General features: G+C 34.8%; 1 protein-coding gene across 3 annotated transcripts in view; it reads right to left on the reverse strand.

Annotated features, from left to right (window-relative positions):
- Positions 1–17,806, reverse strand: part of P4ha1 (prolyl 4-hydroxylase subunit alpha 1) — a 69,029-nt gene that overhangs the window by 40,582 nt on the left and 10,641 nt on the right. For all 3 annotated transcript variants that reach the window (XM_076834597.1, XM_076834599.1, XM_076834598.1), the window contains exons 2-5: positions 12,805–12,912; positions 11,679–11,775; positions 9,980–10,131; positions 5,241–5,378 (exon numbers count right to left, since the gene is read on the reverse strand). In XM_076834597.1, the coding sequence (XP_076690712.1) occupies positions 5,241–5,378; positions 9,980–10,131; positions 11,679–11,775; positions 12,805–12,880 (463 nt within the window). In that variant the 5' untranslated portion in view covers positions 12,881–12,912. The remainder of the gene's footprint in view (positions 1–5,240; positions 5,379–9,979; positions 10,132–11,678; positions 11,776–12,804; positions 12,913–17,806) is intronic.

Below are 17,806 nucleotides of genomic sequence, written 5' to 3' on the forward strand. Positions count from 1 at the left end.
GGTAATCTGATTCGATGAATAAAACAGACTGAAATAAAAAAAATACTACATTTAAAAATGTGTTCATGATATTTTAGATGAAGATCACTGGTCACTAACAAAAGTTATTAGGATATCAACTAATTATGCTGAAAACTGATAAAGAGGAATGTTCTTGTTATTACAGAATTCCAGCTAATCAAAGTAGATGAAATGAGGAAAATCACCATTTTGTAACCCTGAATGAAATAGTGGCTTTAGGCAATGATCATCAAAGCTCCAAAAACCATGAGATAAAACTCAGAAAAACATTATATGAAAGGATCAGGCTCTCAGTACCTGAACCTACTCATCAATCAGCATCACAAAAAGTGCAGGAGACATTAGGTGTCCATTCAGATAATTCAATAGAAAGTTCACAGCGCCACCTATGGAGTTAGTGAAATAAACCTAAACTGAATGTAACCAAGCCTCAAGCTCTAACCAGTTTATAGGAAAGGAGAGTTAGAAAAAGAAGTTTAAACACCACCAAAGAAGAAATCAGCCAATTCCAGGATGTGGGACATTCCATAAAACACATGTCCATATTTTTCATACTTATCAATAGCACGAAGAATTAGAAAAAGAAAATAGAAATTTAACCCAAAACTCCAACCATGAAAAGATATCTTTGAGATCATTGCAGAAATTGAATATTGACTAGGTATTAAATTATTAAGGGAATAGTATCCATTTTGTTATGCAGGATAATAGCTAAGTAGTTATGTAAGTTTTTTAAAAATCTGAACAGTTAAAATATGCATACTGAATTATTTGTGAATAAAATAACAGAAATGTCTAGGATTTGTTTTAAAAATATTCCAGCAAAAACAACAAAAAGGAGGAGTGAAGGAAACAGATAAAATACCAAAATATTAAGAACCTTTGGGGGGTTGGGGCTGTAGCTCAATGGCAGAAAGCTTGCCCAGCATGTGTGAGGCACTGGGTTCGATCCACATAAAAATAAACACATAAAATAAAAGCATTCTGTCCATACACAACTACCAAAAAATAAAAAATAAAAAAAGAACATTTGGAGCTCTATGATGGATACACGAGGCTCATTATGTTGCCATCTTTATTGTGGGGGTGTGTGTGTGTGAGAAAGAGCGAGAGTGTGCACTTACATGTGCACATGAGTGATGTTTGATATTTTCTATAATAAAAGATTTGTAAATAATAAAAAAGGAGAAAGCCAAGCTAATCACTATGCTTAATAACTGATTATTAGTGTACTCCCAAAATGAAGATGAAGTTCCATGTTTTGATGTTTTTCCCCTTAACTAATTCTTTACCTTGCCACCCTCCACTCTGGAATACTCTATCTTTGGCCATCTGTGTTGCTGTAGCAAAATACTGGTGACTGGGTAATTTATAAGGAACAGAAATTTATTTTCTCACAATTTTGGAGGTTGGGAAGTCCAAGGTCAAGGTGCCAGCAGGTATGGTTGTCTGGTGAGGGCTGCTCTCCACTTTAAGATAGCACCTTGTTGCTACATCCTCCAGAGGGGAAGAATGCTGTCTCTCACATGGCAGAAGGCGAAAGGAAAATAGAGCTGAATACTGCATGAAGCTTCTTTTATAAAGGTCTTAATCCTGTTCATAAGGGAGAAGACCTCATGGACTGATTCCTAAAGGCCCCATTTCATTGGCAATTGCTATGGTTTGGATTTAAAATGTCCCACAAAAGCTCATGTTTTTAAAGCTTGTCCCCAAAGTAGCAGTGTTCAGAGGTGAGGCATTTAACGGATGATTGCCTCCTAAGAGCTCCAACCTCATCAATGGATTTATAGGTTAACAGACTGTTGGGAAGTGGTAGAAACTTTAGGAGATGGGGCCAAGTTGGAGGAAGTAGGTCACTGGGAGAGTGTCTTTGAAGGATATATTTTGTCCTTAGCCCCTTCCTTTCCTTCCTTCCCTCTGCTTCTCAGCTGCTACCTAGGCAGCTTTTTTTAATTAATGATGTACTGCCTTGCCACAGGTCTAAAAGCAACAGGCCAAGCGACCATGGACTGAACCATGAACCAAAATATATCTTTTTGCCTTTAAATTGGTTTTCTCAGGTATTTTGTCACAGTGATGGAAAATCGACTAACAGCCATTAAGTTTCAACACCTGAATTTTGGAGGGAACACATTCAAACCACAGCAGACACTAAGAAACTAACTCAGCAGTTTAACATGACATAATTCCAAAAACTAAAACAAGTATATTAAATTTTAGCTTCCTTATGATTTTTTATTTCTGAGAACTGGTGATGCACAGTATAGCAATTATGAGTGTTTCAGGGATATGCAAAACATGTATGAGAACAGTACACCATCAATACATGCAAGTAGCATCAGTAATATTTTACGTGACCTAACACTTTGGCTATGTTACTTGAACAAACATAATTAAGAGCATAGGCTTTAGTGAAATACCTCTGCTGGTCTTATTTTTGATCTAGTTACCATTATTAAAGGAAACTAGGAATCAGATTCTTAAAAGAAGAAAATAAATGATGTGCAGCTTTGAAAGTAGAAGACATTGCAAAGTAGTAAATATGAGGGTAGAAATAGGCTCGACAATGAGAAAAAATGAAATGAGCAAAGTTATACAGCCAAAAATAGACCTTAAAAAGCTTTCATATAGGGGCTGGGGTTATAGCTCAGCGGTAAAATGCCTGCCTCACACATAAGGCACTGGGTTCAATCCTCAGGCACTGGGTTTGATTGTGTCCATCTTAAAAAAAAAAAATCTTGGGGCTGGGGCTCAGCAGTAGTGCACTTGCCTGGCATGTGTGAGGCACTGGGTTCACTTCTCAGCACTGCATATAAATAAATAAAATAGGGCTGGGGATGCGGCTCAAGCGGTAGCGCGCTCCCCTGGCATGCGTGCGGCCCGGGTTCGATCCTCAGCACCACATACAAACAAAGATGTTGTGTCCGCCAAATACTAAAAAATAAATATTAAAAAAAAGTTCTCTCTCTATCTCCCTCTCTCTCACTCTCTCTTTAAAAAATAAATAAATAAATAAAATAAAGGTCTATCAACAACTGAAAAAAATTAAAAAAAGAAAAGCTTTCATACAAAGGGTAATAGTTGGAATCAGGCCTATAAAAAATTAGTTGTAAATTCCTTTGGTTCAAAGGAAGAGGCATTGATGACTTATTAATATAAATATCAGACTGAATATTTTGAGACTCTGTCTCAAAATAAAAATAAAAATAAAAAAGGCTGGAAATAGCTCTGTAGTAAAAGAGTCCCTGGGTTCAATCCCCAGTACAAAAAAACAAACAAAAAGATCCTAATTTATTGTTACAATACAATCACCTCATGCACTCATGACTTAAACTCATGTTGTTAAACCATACAAATTTGTTATCTGAATATGACATGCTCGACTCTTCAGCCTTTGTGTATGTTCCCTCAGAATGGAACACTTTTCCTCGGTATGACCACTTCTGCCTTCTTTTTTTTTTTTTTTTTGAGAGAGAATTTTTTAATATTTATTTTTTTTTTAGTACTTGGCGGACACAACATCTGTGTTTGTACGTGGTGCTGAGGATCGAACCCAGGCCGCACGCATGCCAGGTGGGCGCGCTACCACTTGAGCCACATCCCCAGCCCCCACTTCTGCCTTCTTCTTCCATTTTCATGGCTAATGCTTTGTCCATTAGATCTCTTTTTTGGTGGGGGAAGGGGGCACCATGAATTGAACCCAGGGGTATTTATCCCCAGCCTTTTTATATTTTATTTAGAAAAGGGCCTTGCTAAGTTGCTGAGTCTGGCTTTGAACTCAATCCTCCTGCCTCAATATCCCAAGCCACTGGGATTAGAGGCGTGCACCCCCATGCCCAGTTAGATTTCAATTTTTAAAATGTTGTCTTCTCCAGGAAGTCTTCTTTAACCCTCCTTATCAAGTCCAGAATTATGTTTCCAGTTATGTGCTGCCACGGTATGCATTTACTGTCGTATATGCATTCACTGTAGTATATCTTGAAAATATAAGCACCCTGAAAGGCAAAGGTAGAATTCTCTCTTGTTCATTATGTATGCTTAGTTCCTAACATAGTAGCTGGTACATACTAAATAATTAATGTCTATTAAATGTGGCATTTTAAACCAGAACTTTTTTTTTTGGGCAGTGCTGGGGATCAAACCCAGGATCTTGTATATGCTAATCAAGCACTTTATCACTGAGCTACATCCCTAGTCCTTCAGAAGTCGATTTTTAAAAATAAGTTATAATCTTAATGAAAGTGTTACAATATATAGTATTAGCAGAAACAAATTTGCAATTTTGTACATTTTGGGGAACTTGAGTTAATGGAATTATATTCCAGTTTAACAAATTTATTTAATATTATACCATGTTTAGCTTTACCACTTGATACTTTTATCCCAAATGAAGCAAGAGAAATACCTTTTTTTTTTTTTTTGGTACTGGGGATTGAACTCGGCCATGCTCAACCACTAAGCCACATCCCCAGACTATTTTGTATTTTATTTAGAAACAGGGTCTCACTGAGTTGCTTAGTGCCTATTGCTGAGGCTGGCTCTGAACTCATGATCCTCCTGCCTCAGTCTCCTGAGGTGCTGGGATTACAGGAGTGTGCCAATGACCTGGTTACAAAGCATCTTGACAAACGACTCATCCCATTGTTTTTTCCTTCCTGAGAAAACCAATTTCAGTATGAACAGAGGCAACATATTTATTTTTTTCAGATGACAGTGACAGGAAAAAGTAATCGTAGTAAGCCTCTGACTGAAAGAAAAAGTGAGTAAATTATCATGAAATAAGACGTAACTTTAAAAAAGGAGAGCTTTGCCAAAAAGGTTAAAAACAAAATGTTCCATAACATCTGTGTATACTCAACACATCTTGGCTCTTAATTATTAAGCCTATAAACTTTGATTATCAATTCCCTTACAGTTTTACAAAACATTCTAGTAAGAGATGTTCTAACCTAGAAATATGATTGTTTCTTTTTCTAAACATTAAAATTGCCTACTTAAGTTAGTTCCCATAAATACAAGCTTTCCCAGTAACAAGCTAGAAGAACATCCACCACTATTAAGTCCTAGAGAAAGGGACAGTTCTTTTGTTCTCAAAAGTTATGAAACAAACTAAAGTTTAAAATCTTAAAATACAAGTCTTTTTAAATTAACATTATCCTAGTGGACTGAATAGAGCAACCAGGTGATAGACATTACATTGACTGGAAGAATGACCTTACCTGGAAGATTTCCCTTTGAAATGGTATCTGTATCCAGATTGTAAGTGTCCTGGAGACGCAATAGAGCTTTGGCTGCCCCAACCTGATCTTCATCATTAGGAAAGTATTGTCTCTGAATGGTTAGGTTAGAGATAAAGCCTTAAAATAGGAAAAAAGAAGTTAAAAAAAAATGTACAACCTCACAGACTTCTAAGAGTCTTTACAAGGATTTTTAAAATTTTATCATTTTCTACCATTCTATGAATGTTTCATGTGTTCATCAAGAAAACATTAAATACACTGAATGAGATTTGACATATCCCTAATTTGTTCGACCTTCCCAATGTCTTCTAAGGTTAAATTATTTGAGGTAACTGCACAAATTATATGAGTAGATAAAGATCAACTAACACATAATTGCAAGAAAACAACAATACAATACCAGCCAGGCTGGAAAACAAAAAGTGCCTCCATTAAGCTTCAGAAATGAAATATTTATGAATTTGCAAAGGATATACCTTGGCAATAAATTAAAACTTTCAGATAACAGATGGTACGTAAAATCTGTGCTCTTAAAAAATCTGTGCTCTGTTTTCTTCCATGTACCACATGTTATATAGCATGTAAACATATATTTTAGTGGGATTCTTTGGAGGACAGAAAATTATAGATTTAAGATTAACAGTTAAGCTAGTATACTGAAATATATTTAGAACTGTTAAATTATCAAATACAGTGATAATCAATCAAGATTTGATATATAAAACCTTAAAGATGATTTATAAATAATATAGCAAAAATCAAACTAACAAATCAATTACTGATAATGATATTAACTCCTAAGAAGGATGGATGCTAAATACTCTTTGAGAAACCAAAAACAATGAGTTTAAAATTTTTATAATGTAAATGTCATCATTGTAAATAAAAAATAGGTATGAGATTTCTCTCTTCTCTTATTAACTTTTATTTTTTTTTATTGGTTGTTCAAAACATTATAAAGCTCTTGACATATTTCATACATTAGATTCAAGATGGTTATGAACTCCCAATTTTACCCCAAATACAGATTGCAGAATCACATAGGTTACACATCCACATTTTTACATAATGCCCTATTAGTGATTGTTGTATTCTGCTACCTTTCCTATCCTCTACTCTACCCCCTCCCCTCCCCTCCCATCTTCTCTCTCTACCCCATCTACTGTAATTCATTTCTCTCCTTGTTAATTTTCCCATTCCCCTCACAACCTCTTATATGTAATTTTGTATAACAATGAGGGTCTCCCTCCATTACCATGCAATTTCCTTTTTTTCTCCCTTTCCCTCCCACCTCATGTATCTGTTTAGTGTTAATCTTTTCTTCCTGCTCTTCCTCCCTGCTCTGTTCTTAGTTGCTCTCATTATATCAAAGAAGACATTTGGTATTTGTTTTTTAGGGATTGGCTAGCTTCACTAAGCATAATCTGCTCTAGCGCCATCCATTTCCCTGCAAATTCCATGATTTTGTCATTTTTTAGTGCTGCGTAATACTCCATGGTGTATAGATACCACATTTTTTTTATCCATTCATCTATTGAAGGGCAACTAGGTTGGTTCCACAGTCTAGCAATTGTGAATTGTGCTGCTATGAACATCGATGTAGCAGTATCCCTGTAGTACGCTCTTTTAAGGTCTTCAGGGAATAGTCCGAGAAGGGCAACAGCTGGGTCAAATGGTGGTTCCATTCCCAGCTTTCCCAGGAATCTCCATACTGCTTTCCAGATTGGCCGTACCAGTTTTCAGTCCCACCAGCAATGTACAAGAGTACCCTTTTCCCCACATCCTCGCCAGCACTTGTTGTTGTTTGACTTCATAATGGCTGCCAATCTCACTGGAGTGAGATGGTATCTTAGGGTGGTTTTGATTTGCATTTCTCTGACTGCTAGAGATGGTGAGCATTTTTTCATGTACTTGTTGATTGATTGTATGTCTCTCTTATTAACTTTTAATCAGGGGCTGGGGATGTAGTTCAAGTGGTAGTGCGCTCGCTTAGCCTGCGTGAGGCACTGGGTTCGATTCTCAGCACCATATAAAAATAAAATAAAGATATTGTGTCCATCTAAAACTAAAGAATAAATATTTTTAAAAAACTTATAATCAACTATTTGTATTTTGGTCAGCAAAAGATTAGGCATTTTTATGTTAATGGAAATATACAAATATCAACTAGCTGGAAGAAGGCTAAAGCTCATATAAAGTTTGAGACTATCCCTCAGTAACAATTTCCACATGGAATTTTACAAACAAATTTCACAAGTCTTACAGAAGATCACAATGTTGTGTGTGTGTGTGTGTGTGTGTGTGTGTGTGTGTATGTGCGTGTGAAGCACATTATGGGATAACTACCACAGATTAAACACCAAAGTCTACAGGTCATTATTTTCTTTTCCAGCCTTGTACACTGCACATTACTTTAGAATGAATGATATGTGTGTTTATGTTTGTGTAAACATGCTATGCATAGAATGAGGGGGGTGGAGAGAGATAGGTGGATGTTATTTCTTTCAAAATGTTCTCATGGGGCTGGGGTTGTGACTCAGAGGTAAAGTGCTTGCCTCACATGCAGTGAGGGACTGCGTTTGATCCTCAGCAACACATAAAAATAAATGAAATAAAGATAGTGTCCATCTACAACTAAAAAAAAATTTTTTTAATGTTCTCATGGTGTTATATAGCAAAGAAAATAATCACAGACATTTCCCCTCATAGTGAAGTATTCATAAGTACTTGCAATTACTTTTCAAGATTTCTGGTCTTATGCATAATACAGTAGTCCCCTAAACATAAAGAGACATTCTAAGACTGAATATTGCCTGAAATCATGTATAATACAAAACCTATATAAACTATGTTTTTCCTATGCATATATACACAAATTTAATGCTTTTTCTATCTTAACAAGTACTTATGATATTGATATCACACTTCTGTAGTTTGAGATGCAACTATAAAACAACCATGTTTCTTTTTCTTCACAATTTCATGGAAAATTCATTTTTACTATAGATCCTAGTAACTTTGTGTGTAATTTTTTCAACTTCAGTACATGATTTTTTTTTCCTATCAAGTCAATAACTTTCACTTAAAAGAAATAACTTTCACTTAAAGAAAATACTTTATGTCTTCTCCTTGGCACATCCAAACTGTCATCACTACTCTTGCACTTTGAGGTCATCATTAAGTAAAATAAGGGGTTATCTGAACATAAAGCACTATGATACTATGACAAGAGAATTACTAAGTGACTAAGGTTGGGTAGCATATATAGCATGGATACACTGGACAAAGCTATGATTCCTATCCCAGATGGAACAGGATATGACAGCATGAGATTTAATCACACTACTAAGAAAGGCACAAAATTTAAAACTGTTTATTTCTGGAATTTTCCATCTAGTATTCTTCAACTGTAAGTAATTAAAACTGCAGAATGTAAAGCTGTGCCTAAGAAAGGAATAATATAGTTTACTTCATTGCCTAAAACACTGGTAAGTACTCCTGGAGGATTTTTTGGTGTTTTTTTTTTTTTTTTTTTTTTTTTTTTTTTTGGTGGTACTGGGGTTGGGACCCAGTAGCATCCTACCACTGAGCTATATCCCTAGTATTTTGGGCGGTTTTTTGTTTGTTTGGTTTTTTTTTTGGGGGGGGGTGTTGTTTTTGTTTTTTGTTTTGAGATGAAGTCTTTCTAAGTTACCTAAACAGGTCTCAAACCTGTGGTTCTCCTGCCTCAGTCTCCCAAATGCTAGGATTACAGGTATGTATCACCATTCCTAGCTATCTTGGGAGTATTTTTATTTGAGACCAGCTCTCTTAGAAATTTTTTTTCTTTTTTTCTGGGTACCGGGAATTGAACTCAAGGGCACTTAATCACTGAGCCATATCCCCAGCCCTATTTTGTAATTTATTTAGAGACAGGGTCTCACTGAGTTGCTTAGCTGGCTTTGAACTCACACACTCCTCCTGCCTCCACCTCCAAGCTGCTGGGATTACAGGTATGTGCCACCATGCCCAGCTTAGAATATTTTATCTCTACAGCTGGCTCAGCATTCTTGCTCCCTCTTTTGGCCACCTTATTATATTCAACAAATATATGAGCCCCTAACTGTGTACTAGGCATAATTCCTTTACCTCCTGCAATTCTAGACTAAGTTTTCTGTTACTAAAATATCTAAAACACCTGAACAATTTCAACTACAATTTTATTGTTTCAACTAGGAAGACTTATTCATTATTGGTGTTTGTAGTCTCAGTTTTTAAATTTATTGCCTATATTCAGTAATAGAGTAATCCTAAACTCAGAATAATAGGTAGAACATACTAAAACTCTCTTTATGATATCACTCCTGATATTTTAAGAATTGAAAATAAAAATTTATATATACATCTTTAAAGTCTGAAAGTAATCCTAAATATAAACGATTACCCTCAGAAATGCCAAATGCTATTTGCCAAATAATCTATTCACTTCTGTGGATTTCATAACAAAATCACCAGTGTTAGTCACTAGTAGCATAAATTACTATTTTTTAAATCAAAGTATTCAGGATCTTGACTAAATTAGCTCTGATCTAACCAAATGGAGTTGGGCAATAATTCACTTCATTTACAACATTGATGTCCTAGGAACTGAATTTATCACAAATTTTGGCATTTCTATAGGTGGTGAAAATATTGCCTTACCCTTTTTTTCCCCCCCTCATTAGACTCCTCAGACTTACCATCTGACATATCTTTAAGGATCAGATTCTCCAACTCACTCCACTCAGTGTTGAGTCGTTTCATTAACTTGAACGCATTTACAGGATGCCCAACAAATCCTTCTGGATCTTTTGTTGCCGTGCTAGTTAGCTGATCTAACTTCTCTGCCCATCTACAGATGTTAAGACATAAAAATGGAGTATACACACAGTCAAATAAGGAAAAACACAATTTAGTAGCACTTGAAAATAGAGACTAGAGGCTTAAAACTACAACTTCTTTTTGGGCTGGGGTTGTAGCTCAGGGGTATAGTGCTTGCCTAGCCCATATGAGGAACTGGGTTAGATCCTCAGCACCACATATAAATAAAAAGTACTGAGTCCATCTACAACTAAAAATATTAACAAAAAACAAAAAACTTGTTTTTAAAGTAAAATTATAAAGGTTCTTTAAAAAGTAAAATGTTCTTATGGGTAAATCCAACTTGGCAGAATCAAAATATAACTGTAAAAGATTTTTGGTTTAGTTTTTTGTTGTTGATATTGTATGTTTGTTTATTTATTTATTTGCAACACTGAGGATCGAACCCAGTACCCTCACATGCCAGGCAAGTGCTCTACCACTGAGCCACAACCCCAGCCCTCATGGTTTAGATCTGTTTTTTTCCAAATAGTAAACAGAACCTACCTTAGTAAAAGCCGAGATTTGATACCTCTAGTACAAGTAAAAAAAAAAAAAAAAAAAAAAAAATTCATTTTCCCATAGGTCCTTAAGGCCAAATAACTGATGATTACAAAGTACAAATAAGCTCAACCAAATTCAGCTACACGTTCATTTAAATCAACTTACACTAAAATTTTTTATGTGGGTGGGTAGAGTAGGAATGGCATCTTGCCACGTTGACCAGGCTGACCCAGAACTCTTGGGTCCAAGCAATCCTCCTGTCCTACCTCAGCCTCAGGAGTAGCTGGGTTTATGGAAGTAAGCCACTGAACTTGGCTTAACTAATGCCAGAGTTTTACATTCAATATCTAGAAAGTAAACAAAAGCCTTAATACTTAGCTACTCATTGAACAAAGAACAGGAATTCTCAGGTCAGGATTAACTATAATCTGAGTCAATTAAAGATAATTAGCATTTGAGAAAAACTACATCAATTAAATAATATTAACTATACTTACCACTATTGGCTCAAAAATGAAGGAATGAAGGATAAAGAGAACTTTATCCAGGTGGCTTCATTAGGGGTTGGGGCAATAATAGAAGGATAGATGATATTTTGAAAATATTTGACACCATTTTTAAAAATGGTCAGTCAATTCCTCATTACCCATCATATCCTCATCTCAATCCATGTTCTTCCACATAAACCCGGGCCTAGGCTTTAACCCTTGTTCACTATACTCTTGCTTTAGCCATTTTAACTTGTTTTCTAAAACTCAAAGATGGTTTTTATTTCTACTCAAAGTTTTAGCTTAAAAAAAGAAAATATACAGGTGGAGGTCTGTTTGTTTGGTACCAGGGATTGAACTACTGAGCTTAACCACTGAGCCACATACCCTATCCTTTTTTATTCCGAGATAGAGCCTTGCTAAGTTTCTGAGGCTGGCTTTGAACCTTTGATCCTCTTGCCTTAGCCTTCCAAGCCACTTGGATTATAAGTGTGCACCAGCACACCCAGTTTGGAGTCAATCTTAATAAGTAAAACATACTACTTACTTTTTTATTTGTTCTAATTTGTCCTCTTCGGCCTTAATATAATCTTTCAGAGAAGTCACCAGATCTTTCTCAGTATGGATCAAATCAGTCATCTGACCTATAAGGGAAAGAGGAGAAGAAGGTTTTGCTCATATCCATCTACACAAATATTTTAGAATAAGCTTAGAATGATTAAGAATGCTTCATTCTATGGGAAGATTTGATTAGAGAGGATCATCTTTTCCCTTTTTATAGCACTTGCCTAGTATATGAGAAAGGCTCTGGGTTCTATCCCCAGCAAGATAAAAAAGAAAAGAAAGAAAGAAATTAAGGAGATAAATCAAAATAAAGCCCAAACTTTATTCTAATCATGTGTTCCAATTTTAATTTTCAATCTACTTAATTTTACAAGCCTTGTCTTTTCATTGACAAAATTGTTACAAAACAATACTACTTTCCAAGGATCAATGTTTGCTTTTTATCACTTCCTTCCTCACCTTTTGTTTTCAAGACTAGAATTAAACAGAAACTACACTAAAAAGGTTGCAAATATTCTATTTTTAGTTATTTATAAGAGATTGAGATTGCTCATCATTTTATATGATGAAATCAAATATTATAAATATTTGTGTTTTAGCTTACAATTCTATAAGGGTCAAAAAGTCAACAGAATGAAGGCAAACACCTTATTTAAGGCAATTAAAAGTATATACATGAAAATATAAAAGTATACATTTCAAACTCTAAGGAATTATTCTGGGAGCAAGGAGACATGAGGAGATGTACTATAGTCTGTGTAGTATACTTTTTTCCCCCCACTTTAACCAATATGCTATTTTTATAATACTTTTAAATAAGATCTATAAAAATTATGATGCAGAAAAATAATGTATTCACAGTAGATTTTAAATGGAAAAAGATTAGAAAACAATATGTAGGATATTTGTTTATCTATGCATCAAAAGACTATATGCATTAAATTATTTCCTAGATTAAAAAATCAGTAATTTTCTTTGGCATGCTTTTCTAAATTTTCATAAGCTTCTAATCAGAATATTTATCATGGAACTGCACTGTATCTGTTTCTACTAATTTAAAAACACTTAAAAATGGAAAATTTTAAATGCAAAATATAGTTAAGACTTACCAATTGAAGTAAAAAAGCCTGGATGGGCCAAAGACTGGGGAAGTAGAATCCCTATGATTAAAATACACCAGATCATCTTAGAAGACTTAATTTTACAGATTCACACACCTGCAAGAGAAATAAAACCATTGCCAAAAAAAGGAAGAAGGGAAATGTTATTTATCTTTCCCATTTACATAGTAAAATCCAGATTCCAAGAATTTTTTTTAATCTGTAAATGGACAGATTAAATGTCTCACACTTGCAAGGCAAGTGCTCTAACCCCAAATTGATGTTAATTATCATAAACTCAGTGGATTAAACAAAGGGGAAAAGGGAGCGGGACTAGGAATAGGAAAGACAATAGAATGAAAAAGAAAAAAATTCTTATAAATTGATATAATAATTTAATGAAATAATTTAATGATAGTTAACTTCTTATTTTTCATGTAGAATACTACCCTGATATTTCATGTTAGAGAAAAAAATACATATTTTTTATTACCTGATAACTTATGCTTAAAAATTTAATCTGAATTTTTTTCATAATTAATACTACAATCAGAGTAGCTGAAGAGCAAAGGCTCTTCATATAACCTAAGATATGTTTTCTCTGTGATATAGATCAAAACCATGATATTCCCAGAAGATATGCTTTATTAGATATTGCCAATATATTTTAAAGATGTCAGAATATGTTTTAAAGGAAAAAAATTTCAGAGCTTTATAATTAATCCTTAAAATTCCTAACTTGTGGGCTGGGGATATAGCTTAGTTGGTAGAGTGCTTGCCTCACATGCACAAGGCCCTGGGTTCAATCCCCAGCACCACAAAAAAAAAAAAAAAAAAAAAAAAAAGAAAGAAAGAAAAAGCAGAAAGAAAGAAAAGAAAGAAAATTCCTAACTTGTTCCATCTTTCTCTGTATGGTTTTAAATTTTAAATAAATTCAATTAAAACTTGTGCATTTGGGGGTAATGAAAATGTAGGGACACATGATTAAATAACTCTGACAGTACTGAATCATGAATACTAAGTAGGTGAATTGTAATGGTATATGAATTATATCTCAATGATGCCTAAAAATAAGAAAAAAAAGTTCATAGTTGTGAATTTTTTTATTTTTTAATCCTGGAAGCAAAGCCCTTCTGTTTCTCTGTGCCACTGGTAGCAGTTTTTTCTAGTGAAAATTCTTCACAGCAGATGAGGATATCAACTAACCAACATAAAGGTTTTAACTTGATTTCCCAGATGCCCTACCACCACTCTTCTCTTTCTCCTTCTCTACCCAAACAAGAACTTTAAATGCTTCTGATTACCTTACAGGCGAATAAACCACCAGTATAATCCTGTTTGCCCCAGTAACAGGCTCCCATTGGTTATTCTAATTTGTCACACTGTTCTCTTTGTATAGGCACCTCTGATTTCCAGTGTGAATTTACCTAAACCAACAGGCTGAGTGGAGGCCACAGTGAAAGGTCCCTATTCCAGCTGAAAAATAACACTACTTTCCCTGTAACTTGAATCTCAATAAAAATAGATCACCACAAAAAATGACATTCTGGAAGAACTCCTAAATCTCCTCCCTCAAGTTTGCTGAAAACTTCCAGATACTTCCAGAACCACACAGTAGTGAAATGCCCTGCTTTCTTGGCTGCCTTACAGTGATTTTGGGAAGGCTTCTAGAATGTAGCAGATGCAGACACTTCCTTTCCTGGGTTCCTGCCAAAGCACAAGTCTTTTTCAAAACCCGATGCTGTCTGAAGAGTCTAGAAGTTTCTCACTGTTTAAAAATATTTCTGTCATCATTTTCTTCATGAATAAATGATATTTCCAAAAAATACAAATGCTTTGTCTGTACTCACAGAAAGATAATCACAAATGTTGTTTGAACTTTTAACTCTAATGAGAAAGTTTAGATATTTTCAGATAAGAGATTATTGTTTCATTGCTAAAATATATTGTCATGAACGATTCTTTGTCAACTTTTATTGTCCTTAAACTTCAAGAACCATTAGCTTACAGAACTAAAAAGATTTCAATGGTGCTTTTCTTCAAATACAACTTGAAAGTTTTATTTTAAGAATGACAGAGCTTACATAAAAACCCAAAGCATTATTCACATAAAGAATAAGTATTTCTTTACCTTATGTTATGCTTTAAAATAAAGTCTACACAGGTTTAACAGTTATAAACAGTTATAAACAATAAAACAAAACAACCACAGAGTATCTCTGAAAGCAGATAATTTCTAAATTTAAGAATAAGAAAGCAATCTAGATAATTTACACAAATTCCAGGTGATGCTGATATTACTGGGACTAAGGATCACACTTTGGAGAACCACTGGATACAAAAACCCTTGTAATTATGGAATTCTGCCCTTAAATAGCTTTTACATCAACTCACATTTTGTAAAAATTTAACTGAAATTCTAATTACTGTAGGGAATGGTTCCTCTAACCTGTTTTAACACTATGTCTCATTTATCCACATTCATTCAGAAACCTTAAGGAGTATGTTAATGTGCTTTATCAATCACAGATTTTTTTTTTAAAGAGAGAGTGAGAGAGGGAGAGAGAGAGAGAGAGAATTTTAATATTTATTTTTTAGTTATCGGCGGACACAACATCTTTGTTTTGTATGTGGTGCTGAGGATCGAACCTGGGCCGCACACATGCCAGGCGAGCGCGCTACCGCTTGAGCCACATCCCCAGCCCAATCACAGATTTTTAAAACAATGATTTCCTTACTCATAGTGTTTTACTTCCATCATTTCCACTCTCATTCAGTTATCAACTTGCAAAGTAAATCATTATAGAACATCTAAGAGTCAAGTGCCCAAAGACAATATAACTTTATAAAAAAAAAAGAGAGAGAGAGAGAGAGATGTCTCCTGTTCTAAATTTTCAAACAAGCTTGAATAGAATGTAAATAGATCAAAGTGGATGCAATCTCCTTTAGGAAAAAAAAAATGTCTCAGGTAGGCCTGGATAAAAGTAAATTGCAAAGTGCATGAATTATTCAACATCAAACTTTCCTAAAGTGCTTCTTCCAGGAAAGTCCAGTCCCACTAACTCAACAGGTCAATCAAACCCTCAGAATAGACTTTAAGAGTTCTACTACACTGTAAATATTTACAATGTTGAGTCATCAGGATTTATTGAATTTTAAGTATAAATTATTCAATAAATTACTAGAATTGGGCATCTGGCAAAAAAAAAAAATTCTATTATCCTTTCGGTTTCACATTTTTTCTTCCAAGAAAAACCTGCAACATTTCCAGACAAATCATCCAACAATTTAAAAAGGCAGACTCAAGAATGCTTGATATCCTAAACTTTAAAATTTTTCACAAAGCTCCTTTTAACAAGTCTCTCCACACCTTCCATACTTGTTCTAATTATTTTAGAAGGCTCCAACTTTGTTTTTCTTCATACAGATCTCATATCCAACTGTTGGTTCTCCTGTCACAGTGTTCACTTAAATCATTCTGACAGTTTTCATGATCAACACAAAAGACCAACACAAATTCTGGCCATTACAATGTGCTATGTGTCAAGATGTGGCATGCCTTTTCCATCAAAGATGGAATGGATTTTCTGAGACAACTAAGAGTGATTACTGATGCAAGTAGTTTTATTTTTGCTTTTCTCTGTAATCCCTTAGCAAATTGTCATTTGTTTAACTTAATTCCATGAATTCCAGTCATACTTTTGTTCCCAAAGAATGTGAGCTAGTATCTAGTACTTAGAATCTGATGGACAAGAGCTTTAATGCTCTGATCAACTGCTCTATCAAAAACTCAAGAAATCTTGCTAACTTCTTTTCCACACCTTTATTACTTGAGCAGTGAACAGAGTTGCTGACTTAATTCCAACTTAATAGCATTTTAAGACTCATACTGGGAGTCAGTTCCAAGTCAAGATATTGCCCTTTATTAAAAGTGCAACATGGGGAATCATTTAGAAGTTCTTCTATCAGAGAAAACCTTAATATAAAATCATTTCAGAAAACACACCTCTGATTTTGCCTATTATACCTCCATTACTCCTATTCTCTTCTAGAAACTGCCTCTTCTACCCTTTTGATGCTGCTCTCCTCTACCTTCAACTCATCCTCACAGTTTTAGCAGTCATGTTACAAACAGCATGATCCCTAACTAAGTGGCTCATAAATTTCTGGAAATTTTGGAAAGTGAGAAAGAAATGGCACTCACTCTTTGAACTACATAAAGTAAGTTCAGGAGAAATTAGAGATCAAGCTCTGTCATATAGGTCCAAAGAGTGGATGAAGCAGATATACAGAAAGACAAGAAGACGAACAAGATGGAGAAGAAAAAAACATATTCTTGAAGTCTAACCATACTCTTAATCTCAGTTTTTTAGACATTTTCCTATTTATACTTACAATTACCTAATGTGCTAGTAGGAGTTGGGTTTTTATTGAGCCCAGAGTACTAAAAAATAATCTGTCTCCTCATCCCTGTGCTTAATGCAATATTTCTCAATAATTGCTTTTTGCTTGTTAAAGAGATCCAAAAATACTACTTCTAAGTCAAACAACAATAAGTGTTGGCGAGGATGTGGGGAAAAGGGTACACTTGTACACTGCTGGTGGGACTGTAAATTGGTAAGGCCAATATGGAAAGCAGTATGGAGATTCCTGGGAAAACTGGGAATGGATCCACCATTTGAACCAGCTATCGCCCTCCTCGGACTATTCCCTGAGGATCTTAAAAGAGCGTACTATAGGGATACTGCCACATCAATGATCACAGTGGCACAATTCACAATAGCTAGACTGTGGAACCAGCCTAGATGCCCTTCAATAGATGAATGGATAAAAAAAAAATGTGGCATCTATACACAATGGAGTACTACGCAGCACTAAAAAATGATAAAATCATAGAATATGCAGGGAAATGGATGGCATTAGAGCAGATTATGCTAAGCGAAGCTAGCCAATTCTTAAAAAACAAATGCCAAATGTCTTCTTTGATATAAAGAGAGCAACTAAGAACAGA

This window comes from Callospermophilus lateralis, chromosome 15 (genome assembly GCF_048772815.1).
Source record: "Callospermophilus lateralis isolate mCalLat2 chromosome 15, mCalLat2.hap1, whole genome shotgun sequence".
Classification (NCBI taxonomy): domain Eukaryota; kingdom Metazoa; phylum Chordata; class Mammalia; order Rodentia; family Sciuridae; genus Callospermophilus; species Callospermophilus lateralis.